The following is a 12,173-nucleotide window of genomic DNA, read 5'->3' as shown; positions in this document are numbered from 1 at the left end:
TTGTGGAACCAGGGATTGAACTCAGGCCCTTGTGCTTGCCAGGGAAGCAATGATTCCACTGAGCCATCTCCCCGGCCCTATCATTTAAAATTTTATATACATATTTTTTTGTGGAGGTCAAAACCCTAGAATTTGGTATTTTAAAATATTTTTGCACAAAGAAAAATATAATACTCTGGAAAATGCTGAGTTGGTTAATTCTGAGACATGGCATTGCAAATTTAAATTTATTTCATTTGGCTTATTCTACTTCATATTTTCTTTGAGGCTCATGATTTTTAATTAGAAAATAGTTACTGCAAAAATATTTTTCCCTGTCAAAGACACCAACTTTGTTTGTAGTATTACAGCTTATTGTTTAAAAACCTCTGTACTAAAACACTGATAAGTGTTTATTCCAGTTACAGAGCTTTCTGCACTTTTCTACAGTATTAAAATTTATAGTATCAAGTATATTAACAACAAGCATTACAAAGTAATTATATTAATTAAAAATAATGTCAAGAGATTAAACTACAGAAAAAGTAAACCAAACCTTTGTTTTGGCTCCTGTATGATCAATTTCCTCTTCTGGGGTATGTTCAGCGTGACTTTTTTGATGACCTCCTTCTTCTTGGTCAACTTGCATTTTATCCTGGCAAGAAAATACATAAGATAATATATTTCATCCTTCTTAAAAAAATTAAAACTGCACCTTAGAATTTAAGCCTGTTTTGAGAGGTATGACATAGTATAGGCTCATTTTTCAAATGAGAATAACAAAAAACCAGATCAACAGCTAAGTAAAATAAAAAGAACTATATGATGTTCTGCAAATAGATCTTGTTTCATTCATCTGTGACCAAACAATTGCAAAATACAGAAAGCTGTCCTCAAACTTACAAATCAAGATTTACAAAAGCAAGCTTACAAAGAACTCATTGAAGTTGATTTGAAAAATCTTTTTAAAGAACATTGGAAAATAAATTTAAGACAAAAAAGTTTTGCTTTGAAAAATTCAGTTATACATTTTAAAATGGAGTAAAATACTGAAGTTCAACAAAACTCTCAGTAGATGTCTCTGATGTAAACTTTTTAAGTTTTTTATATCCTAAAAAGGAAACTTTTAACCAATAAAAAATCCCAAAATCAATTCCACTTGGCAATCCTTAGTAATACATTTCTCTTAATCCTCTTCACCACTGTTCTTCTGAAAAAAAGCTAGATACAGTAGCAGAAAAAATTATTTATCTTTAGTTATACCTAGAGTTAAGTAAACATGTAATACTCAAAATCTATCTTGAATAGATGTTCATTTGTGCCAAAGAGAAGAATAAATTAGAGGATAATTGTTTGTAGTTAAAAGAATTCTGATATTCTAGATTTCTTACTCTTTGCAACTCTTTACCTGTCCAAACCTTACAATGGACAGGAGATATAAAAAAAGTGTCAGTGAGGCTGGGGTCGTGTATTAACTCTTTTTTTAAAAAAATTATTTATTTATTTATTTGTGTGTGTGTGTGTGTGTGTGTGTGGCCAGCTCAGCCCACCAGGGGGCGGGGCTGGCTGGCATGTGGTGCTGGGGGATTGAACCGCGGTCCCTGTGCTTTGCTAAGCTTGTTCTAAGTAGGTGCCTCAGACCACTGAGCCATCTCACCAGCCCAAAAGAATTTTTTTTTTTTTTTTTTTTGTGGAACCGGGGATTGAACTCAGACCCTTGTGCTTGGTATTAACTCTTATTAGAGCAAAATGTCATCAAATGGTCATAATGCTTAATCATGAACAATCTTCATTTTGCATTTGTTCAAATAATTTTTCTATTACTTATATATTTGTATCTTTTTCGTACATACAAAAATACAAAAAAGACAAGGTATTTCTAGAACTTCTTTAAATTTAGAATCTAACTTTTCTAGAACACTTAATTTAGTTGTTAATGTATTTATTTTTCTATGCAGTATCAACTTTTGTGTCAGCAACAGGATTTGTGAACCAGCATTTAAAAACAATTTTTTAAAATCTTTTAGTTATTTATTTGGTACAGGGTCCCACTATGCAGCTCAAGATTCATAGTGATCCTCCTATCTCAGCCTCCCCGGTGCTGGGATTATAGGAGTACGTGCACTACCATGTCTGGTTTGAGGGTCCAGCATGGTGCAGCCAGGTCTCTGGGGCTGGGACAGCATGCGGTACCAAGGCTCAAACCTGGGTCCTTCTGCTTGCCAGGCAGGTGCTTAGACCGCCACACTATCTCCCCAGCTTCAAGCCAGAATCTGTTTAAAAAATCGGTCTCGTATATTCTAAAGCTACTGCCACTTTCTCACCAGATTTTATAATTGTATTTTATCTGAAAAGATCAAAGTCAAGAGACTTCACCATTACACCACAGAACCTAGCTGCAAAAGACTTCAGAAAACAGCCAGGACTTGTATTCCTTCATTGATTTAAATGGTCTATAGGATGACACAGTTGCAACTACCTAGTCATGCTACTAGGGCTAATGACCAAACTCACATACAACCAGCTTTGAGAATTGTCTTGACTACTGCCATGGCTGCACATAAAATGTTATCATTTGCAGTGATTAACCCATCCCAATTTGGTTTATTATTATTATGGGGTTTTTGTAGTTTAAAATATTTTATTTTTAAAGATGTAAACATTGGAATTAAAAATAGTATATAGTATACTGATTGAAGAAATTGTTTTGTTTTATAACAAAGGTAGTCTGAACAAATTTTGGCTGTGAAATATCTTTTAAAATTTTTCATTATGATTATTATGTATGTATAAAATCTATCAATAAAATTTAATTTAAAAATGTTTTATTCTAAAATAGTTTGAGGAAGGATAAAGGAGCTGAATTATAATTACTCTCTAGTGCTTTGGGTTCAGTCTAATCATGTAAAGGGGGGTTCCCAAGAGAAATCATGTTTTATAAAATCAATATGATAAAATAATATAAATAAAATTAAAGTGATGAGAATACTTCAGCCTGGGAGCTTCCCATCCATAAAAAGGATCATTTAAAAAATCATGTAGGAAACAATATGATGTTACATTAAGATCCTATGCTTAATAATAGAAATATGTAATATAAAAATAACTCTTAGCATTTATTCAACACCCACCATTTGCCAGGTATTGTAGAAGGTGCTTTATAATCACGATTTCTGATTCTAAAAACCATTCCTAGGCTGATGGTTTAAGATTTTTTTTTAATAAAAAAGGAAAGAAAAAGAGAGCAACACTTATTAGAGCTGAATGACTCCCCCAAAATGATAGAGCTGAGAGGCGGAAGAAACAGGTTTAAACAGAAGTTTTTGTTCCACACATACACACTTACTGGAAAACAGCTGAACAGGTTCCTCTTACCATAAGGACCGAAATGTGTAATACGAATATGAAAATGAGAAGATTTTCAAATAAGGACCAAAATGTACAATAGGAATTTGGAAGTGGGAAGATTTTCAATGGAGTGGGGAGGGGAAAAGGAAAGAAGAGACAAGAGAAAGAGAACAGAAGGAAAAAAATGGAAACAAAGCTTTTGTAACTAAGCAGGGAAGGGGGGCTGGAGGGGAGGGGGGAGAGAAAAGAGGGAAGAGATATCCTATACAGGTACAAATTCTCTATTGTGTATATCTACAGTGTACCAATAAAAAGTTACACATACTAATTAAGCTATATTTCATGTGTAAAATTTGTGACATGGGCTACTATTTTTTTTTTGAGACAAATTCTACCTATATATAGCTCCTGCTGGCCTTTGAACTCACATCGATCCTCCTGCCTCAGCCTTCCCAGTGCTGGGATTACAGGCAGGAGCCACCATGCCCAACCTTATTCTTATCTTTCATGATAGTCACAAAAAAGAAAGGCCACTGTGCTTATCATGAGTCTGGTGAACGAAAATGTTATCACAGATAACAATAATAAGCGATTCTTGTCCTTGGTTCTAATGATTTAGAACCTATCATTCTGAACAAGAAGCCCTGATTCAAATGTAAAAATGATTCAAATATAGAATAAGAGTATTCTATTTAGTCACAAATAGATCTGAAACTCCACTTCTGAGGCATTTCTGCATAGGAAGAATCCAACCTACACTTGTTAGTGATAATATTAAGAAATCCTTGTAGAAATCACAGTGGTGACAAAATTCCACATGATGGAGGCATCTGCAGACACAGGAAACCAAGCGAGGCCCTTCCACACAGCTGTTAGGTCCTTGTGATGACTTTAAGTCAGTGTCTCTTCATGCCTTATGTATTCCCCAATTTCTGCCTGATGAAATACTACAATCGCCATGGGGTCTACTTTCCTGCAGTCTTGTGTAGACTTTGCTGCAACCCCAAAACCCAGAGGGACGTCTGCCATGGAGTATACCACCACTCCCTGGTACTGAGAACTATTTTCAGTGATCTGGCCTAGACGATTTCAATACATGGTTTCCATACAGGAAGGACTGCTCTGCTCCAGACTTTACCCACACTTTGTACTTGGCACAAGGTGCCAAGAAGTCCAGGGCCATTACGTGCAGCCAGAACTTGTGGGTCTTGGTGAACTTTCCAAAGCAGGTCCCCAAGGACACCAGCTTGTACCTGGAGCCAGCTTCAGCATATTCTCACTCACATAGTACACCTGGTCATTGTGCAGTCTGAAATAGTAGGGCCTGTCAACCAGCAGCTGAAGATTCTCTCCAATGTATTTTGCAATTTTCTCAAACATCACACGGGTCTCCTCTTTAGTTAAAGACCGCATTTTCCTGGTAGCTCTGACACGGTCTTCGTGTCTCAATGCCCAGAACTGGAAGTTGGCCACCGGCTACTCATATTCTGGCTTGTTTCTGAGACTGGGTCTCACTAGTCTAAGCAACTCAGGCTGGCCTTCCTTCTACAATCCTCCTGCCTCAGCCTGAAGAATGCTAGATGACAGGCATGCACCACCAGTCTTGGTTCCAATTTTGTACATGTTAGAAAGTAGGCAACTCAACTCTATAATTTATGCATGTATATGTGTGTGTGTGTGTGTGTGTTTGTGTGTAATAATTCGTTAATGCCTTATTAAGAAGACTTTAAAAGAATATTAACCATAGTGGTGAAATTAATAGAAGATGCTATAGACTCTGGCTTCTCTGACTGACTTTAAACTTTCTGCCATACCCTACTACACATTTTAGGTGCTTATCATTATTTGCTGAATAAAAGGCACTTGAGAATAAGGTCCACAATCATTATCCTGCAATAGAGTATAATGTTTTACTTGATTTGTTCTCTTACTTTACCTTTTCTGTTTTATTATCTTCTTGATAAGTGTTCCCTATTACCAGCCACTGTTCTATTTGTTAGAAGAATAAAGGGCTTCCTGTCTCCTGGTCTTTGTGCTTGTTATTCCCTCTACCAGGACAACTAACTACCCTCTCCTTACCACCAAAATGTGCTCATCTTTCAGACTGTCCTACACAGTTAATTCCCAGCACACGTCTCCATTCATTTCATTTATATATTATTTTGTTACTTTCTTGCCTGGCCTTTTCCACTAGAATGTAAGTTACAGATGTGTAAGGACCTTTCTATCTTGTTTATTATTGTACTTAATGTGCCTTGAAGAATTTTTACTATACATAATCAAGTATTTGAATTTAATATTCTATTTTAAAAAATTTTTTTACTTGGTACAGGGTCTCAATTCACAGCTCAGACTTGCAATGATCATCCTATCTCAGCCTCTCCAGTGCTGGGATTATAGATGTGTAGCACACACCTGGTTGAGTGGCTGGTTCATGCCTGCATGACATGCAGTACTGGGACTCCAACCCAGGTCCTTGTGCTTGTCAGGAGGTGCTTAGACTGCTGAGCTATCTCCCCAGCCCTCAAGTATTTAAATTTAAAAGTAAGTAGGTAAAAAGATAAAAGCTTCAAATGGTCAGTAATTAAGAAACAGGTAAAACAGTGGCAAATGAATGATGAACAGCATATTTTTCTTTGATTTCTGGTTCTATTATGAAGTTTAAGATACAACAATTTCTTTTTTTTCTTTTTTTTTGCAGAACTGGGGATTGAACTCAGGCCCTTACGCTTGCCAGGGAAGCACTTCTTCTACTGAGCCTTCTCCCCGGCCCTTGATGTAACAACTTCTTAATGTGCTCAGATATTAATATACATCTAACAAGAGATGTCAATTTTTTAAGACTTTTTTATACTAAAGTCAATCTATATCATATTTTTTCAGGAAAGTCTAAGCTATCTTAATATTGAATGAAAAAATTAGACACATAAAGTGGTCTGTCATAAACTGACTCTCATAAGAAAAAGGCTCTTACTATGTCACAGCCAACAATTTAGCAATAGGGAAAGTACCAACTAGTTATTATCTTATTTTCCTCTCTAAATTAATTTCTATATTCTAGCTGAAACTCATGCTTTCAGAAAAAATAAAGTGATAACTTTATGATCTTTAAGCCTTTTTTAAACCTATGGATACAGAATTAAAGAGAAAAACACTAGAGAGAATTATTAAGAAAGTATACAAGATGTTTCCTATAAAATATGGTAAGGGTTAGGGATACAGCTCAGCAGCACAAGCACCTGCCTAGCAAGCACAAGGTCCTGAGTTCAATTCCTGGTACAAAAAAAGAGGTGATATTAGTTCTCATATTAAGAATGATACAGAAATATGGGGCCGGGGAGATAGCTCAGGGTTCTGAGTTCAATCTCCAGTACTGAAAAAAAAAAAAAAAAAGGAATGATACAGAAATAACTATAACTTATGTAGCACCTATTTTATCAGCCATGGTAGAGCTTTCAAAGAATATATATGTGAATGAACTCACCACAAATGCTAAGTATATGATCCATAATATTAGTTGCCTTTCTTTTTCCCTTATGTAAGTTTAAAAAAAGAGAATGCAGGAAATATCTGGAAACTCCTTATATGAAAACTTTAATTAGCTTGAAATGTCCTAGTCAACCCAAAACACTTTATCCCAAAACTAATCCAGGTAACTGAGTGACTAAAGCAGTGATCACTAATCCATTTACGTCATTCACAGATGACTCTTTTTAAGTTCACATTCAGAAATTATCCTAAAATACTGGTTGAATGGATTTCTAGTCCAAAGATGGAGCAAAAGAAAAAAGAAATAAAGAAAAAAGAAAATAGGAAGTAGGTGTTCTAACAACTGTGTATCATTATATTCTTATTTTATTTCCTGTTTTTAAGGGTTCACTAATCTTACATAGAGAAAATAAGAGTTGGCATAAACACTCTTAAAAAAGAAGTATGAAGAAAGCAAAATGGGTACAAATAACTGGTCCTAGAAAGCACACAGAGTACTTTGAACTATAGTAAAAATAAGTATTAATGGCTTAAATTTATGTATCTCACATACATAATTGTGAATTATTATTATTATTATTATTTGATACAAAGTCTCACTATCCAGTTTGGACTCCTAGTGATCCTCTTGTCTCAGTCTCCCCAGTACAGGGATTATAGGCATGTACTACCATACCAGGTTTTCAGGGTCAGCATGGCATGCAGTATAAGGGATGGAACTTGGGACCTTGCTCTTACGCTTATGCTGCTGAGCTATCTCCTTAGCCCTATTCTTTTTGTTTTATGGAGACAGGGAGTCGCTTGTAGTACAGGCTAGCTTTGAACTCACTATGTAGCCCAGGCTGGCCCTGAACCTATTGTGATCCTGTTTCAGCCTCCCAAATCCTGGGATTAGAGAGACATTCCACCATGCCTTGCTATTGTGAACTATAATTAAGCAAAAACACTTTCATGAATCATCTGTGTGTTAATTTATGAAAAAAATTATTTCACTAACAAATTGGGACTTTCTCAGTTCAAGAAATGACATGATAAAATGACACATGGGAAGCATGAAAAATATGCATGGTCCTTTAAATGAAGTCCTTTATGGGTCTAGTGGTTCAATTTTGACTGAGAATACTTATTAAAGTAATTACTAAACATAAAAAGGAAACCTCCAAAGGGAGAAATCATATTAAAACTTAACAAAAGGATTTCCCTTGTCTTAGATACTCTTCTCTCATTGCTGAGACAAATAACCGACACCCAAATTGACGGAAGGAAAGGTTTATTTAGCTCACAGTTACTGGAGGTTTCAGTCCAAGGCAGCATGGCATATAGCAGAAAGCAAACTTTCATGGCAACGGCAAGAGGGCAAAGGGGGGGAGTGGCAGCAGCTCAAGCAGCTAACTTCTTTTCCTTCCTTACACTGAAATTCAAATTACTTGAGAGAGGTGGGGTGGAATGGGACGGGGGGGGGGGCAGGTACAGTATCCACACCCACAATAATCAATCACAAACTCTAGAAGCTGCCCCATAACTTACATGAGGCTTTGGGGGGGGCAATAAGACACAAACTGTAACATCCCCCCATATTTTTCAAGATGTTTTCTACTGTATTTCCCAAGTTGGTCTTGGATTAGTGATCCTTTCACCTCAGTGGAGCCTCTCAAGACACTTCAACCTCTCAAGTGTCTGAGATTACACAGCCACAAGGGGCGCACCATGTGTGGCTTGAAAACTTTTTTTTTTGTATATAGTGGGTGTACACAGATCAGACTCCTTCTGTTTTCAGCCTCTGAAGCACTGGGATTACAGGCGAGTGCCACCACATCCGGTCTCACTGGCTGTCTCAGTGTGGGGTGGGGGGCCCGCAGCGGCATGGTACAAACCCATTTTTTTTTTGAACTGGGGATTGAACTCAGGCCTTTGCGCTTGCCAGGCAAGCATTTATTTTACTGAGCTATCTCCTCAGCCCAAACCCATTCTTAATATGTACAAATAGATGAAAAATCTTGGGCAGATTTCCAGTTATGACTGGAAAAAAAAATCTAACGTACTATTAACAATATTTTACAAAGAGTATACACAAAAATGATGAAAACACATAAATTATGTGCAGCTGAATATAATTAAGTTCTTCCAACATTCCTTATTTCAAAAGTATTTTCAATATCACATCACTTACATAAAGAAAAAAATAAAAAGTCTGCCTTTCCTCTGCTTAATTATTATGGACATTCCCTGAGTAAACCTGGGGGACTGGGAGCCATATGCATGTAGTCTTAGTCTAAAAATACATACGTATAGTTCAAAACTTATTCTGAATTGGTTTTATCTATAGGGTAAAAATCAAACACTAATACACTGCTTTAATGGAAAGAACTTAAAATGATTTCAAATTCCCATGCTCCATATAACTCTATGAAAGATGCATAAGCCCCTGAAAAGAGTATTACAGTGTGAAGGGTAGGTTAGCCTTTAATAAAGTTCACATTTGATCTTATAGCAGAAAGCCAAACATCAGAAAGTAATATATTCAAATACTAAAACTTCCAGTTATGATTAAAATACTATATATGTATGTCATAGGAGATTGGAGATAGGATTTCTACATACCGAATCATCTTTGCTTTCATTCTTAGATGAACCCTCTGTCTCCATAGGAGCATCGTTATGGTCCCCCTCCAAATTCTGCTTCTCTACTACTGAGGCACTAGCCACGCTGAAGACTCCATGGACGTTGACACGAACTTTAACCTTTACTTTGGAATTATCACCATCAGACTGTGGGAAAACGTTCTGAACAGTAAAGGTCCCTTAAGGAAAAAAGAGTGCTCATCAATACAAATTTTAGTTCAATGACAGTTGTCTTTAAGATAATGGCAAATAATTGTAAAATTGTGATCAAATCTTGATTGAAATTACTATGGGGAACACACTTTCCCCCGGGTATTTATTTCACATCAAAGCACATGTGGTATTAAAGACTCAAAAAGGTCAAGTAACTTGCCCTAAACTGTCACTGCTATGAAGAGAATAGTTGCAATATCTAAAACCAAAGTAACAAAATTCAATTCCTGAAGTTGAGAATAAAATAATATGTATTACCTTTTTGGTGTTAAATTTACAAACCATAATTATCCTGATAGTACATAACTAAATAATACAAACATTTTTGGATTTCTCCTAAGCAAAATTAAAAGAGAGAATTCCACACAAAAAAATTGGACAGTAAAAACTTTGGCTACCTTTTCAATGAATTGAATTGTATCCCAAGATTCATATGTTGAAGTTCTAACCACCCTGGTAACTCAGGATGTGATTATGAAGATGGAATCTTTGGTAACTGAACTGAAATGAGATTGTTAGGGTGGGCCTAACTCAGTACGGCTACCTTCTAGAAGAGAAACTTAAAGACAGACACAAATGTTAAGATTCGAGAATGTCATGAGAACATGAAGATGGTCATCTAGAAACCAACTAAACTAAAATGGATCCTTCATTGCCCTCTGAATAGACCATGTTTGCTGATACTTTCATTTCAGAACTCTAGCTTCCACTACTGAGACAATACAGTCTGGAAAAAAAAAAAAAAAAAAGAGTATGCATCAAGAAAAGAAAAACTTGGACTGGGCAAATAGCTCAGTGGTTTAAGCACCTGTCTGGCAAGTGCAAGGTCCTGAGTTCGATCCCCTGTAGTAAAAAAAAAAAAAAAAAAAAAGGAAAGAAAAGAAAAATTTGTACAACTAATTTAATATTATACTTACTGAGATATAAGATTAATACAAGTTATCTTTGGTCTCTACAATTACAAGTTATGCTCAATGTGTGGCCATTAGCTTCATTTATTAGTACAGTGAATTGCTGAAGTGTGTATGCATTTTTTTGGCAGACTGTATATTTCTACTGCTTAAGCCATTTAGCTTGTGCTATTGAGCAATAGCCTTAGTGAACTACCATAATTTTCAATAATTTCTGCTTTTAAGTATTGAAAAACTTTGAATATATTTAAAATACCTGAAAATATTTAGTAGCCCTTTTACCTTATCAGTATACAGAAAATTTTAAAATTTAAAAACTGCTTCTCTTTAAATGCTATAAATTTTATTTTGCTTTACATCATCTGAAATGATTACTCAGTTAAAATAGGCTTATTATCTTTTTATCACTTTCAGATTAACCTAAAATTGATAAAATTCATTGATAACAAATATTTATTGTAGCTGCTGCCTATGAACAAATTTCAAAATCCAAAGTCAGTATGGTAGCACAATTTTTTTTTTATGAGCACAATATAATTATTGGGGGGAAAGAAAGCGCCTATCCAAGAGAGAGACCCAAGGGGGGCCCGAGCAGGTTGCTCCGGAAGCTGTCTCTTCCAGGTTGTTTTTATAGGGCAAAATCATGCAGGGCTAAGTTCTGGTAGCACAATTTGACTTAAGTTTTCCTACCAAAATATACTCACAAACTTTTCTGATCAATTGTAGAGCATTTTAAATACAGATGTTGAAATGAATTAAGAATACTAAAACTAAGTGTACTTATTCTAAAAATAAACACCAAAAAACTGCATATATATAAGAAAGTACAACTATCTTTCTTGGGAAACCTATGGCTGATTTAGCTGAAATGTCACTCTATTTTCTTGATTCTATATATTATTAATAAAGGCCAAAAAATTAGAAAGTTTCTTTCTTGAGTTTTCTTACCAATTCTTGGATCAGGATAAGGCACTTCATGTAAGTTACTGTAAAATGCTTCTAGTTCAAATGGCTCCTTCTTGTGGAAAGTAATGACTTTTGAGAATGGGGCAGGATGGTTCTTACAGAATACTTCGCATTCCCTAAAATGCAGTGGGAAGGACAGTCAAAAACAAACAGAAAGCTGCTCATGAACCTAATAACAGAATCAACTCATCTTTCCTTTACCAAGAGCAATTACAAATATACAAAAATAAGAGGGGCCGGGGAGATGGCTCAGTAGGATAAGTGCTTGACTGGCAAACGCAAGGATCTGAGTTCAATCCCTGGTTCCGCTAAAACAAAAAAACAAAAAAACAAAAAAACAAAAAAAAAACAAAAACAAAAAAAAAACATATTTTGTTATAAATATCCATTTTGGGGCCGGGGAGATAGCTCAGTGGAATAAGCGCTTCCCTGGCAAGCGCAAGGGCCTGAGTTCAATCCCCGGTTCCGTCAAAAAAACAAACAAACAAAAAAAACCAAAAAAACAATAAACATCCATTTTGCCAAGTGTGTGGCTCAAAGTTCTCAGAACATCTATCACAATAGGACAGTTCTGTAATACTAAAAAAAAAAAAAAAAAAAAAAAAAAAAAAAAAGGAATGAGACAATGCTCTACAAAGGAACATG

The 12,173-nt window shown here is 35.6% G+C and overlaps 1 protein-coding gene and 1 pseudogene across 1 annotated transcript in view; both read right to left on the bottom strand.

Annotated features, from left to right (window-relative positions):
• Positions 1 to 12,173, bottom strand: part of Hspa4l (heat shock protein family A (Hsp70) member 4 like) — a 97,138-nt gene that overhangs the window by 23,129 nt on the left and 61,836 nt on the right. Inside the window, exons 12-14 of the mRNA XM_023719501.1 lie at positions 11,511 to 11,644; positions 9,418 to 9,617; positions 536 to 634 (exon numbers count right to left, since the gene is read on the bottom strand). Coding sequence (XP_023575269.1) covers positions 536 to 634; positions 9,418 to 9,617; positions 11,511 to 11,644 — 433 coding nt within the window. The remainder of the gene's footprint in view (positions 1 to 535; positions 635 to 9,417; positions 9,618 to 11,510; positions 11,645 to 12,173) is intronic.
• LOC101567498 lies at positions 4,203 to 4,740 on the bottom strand (annotated as a pseudogene).

The sequence above is a fragment of the Octodon degus genome, unplaced genomic scaffold (genome assembly GCF_000260255.1).
Source record: "Octodon degus isolate 3935 unplaced genomic scaffold, OctDeg1.0 scaffold00068, whole genome shotgun sequence".
Taxonomy (NCBI): Eukaryota; Metazoa; Chordata; class Mammalia; order Rodentia; family Octodontidae; genus Octodon; species Octodon degus.
This window is presented reverse-complemented; position numbering and strand designations above follow the sequence as displayed.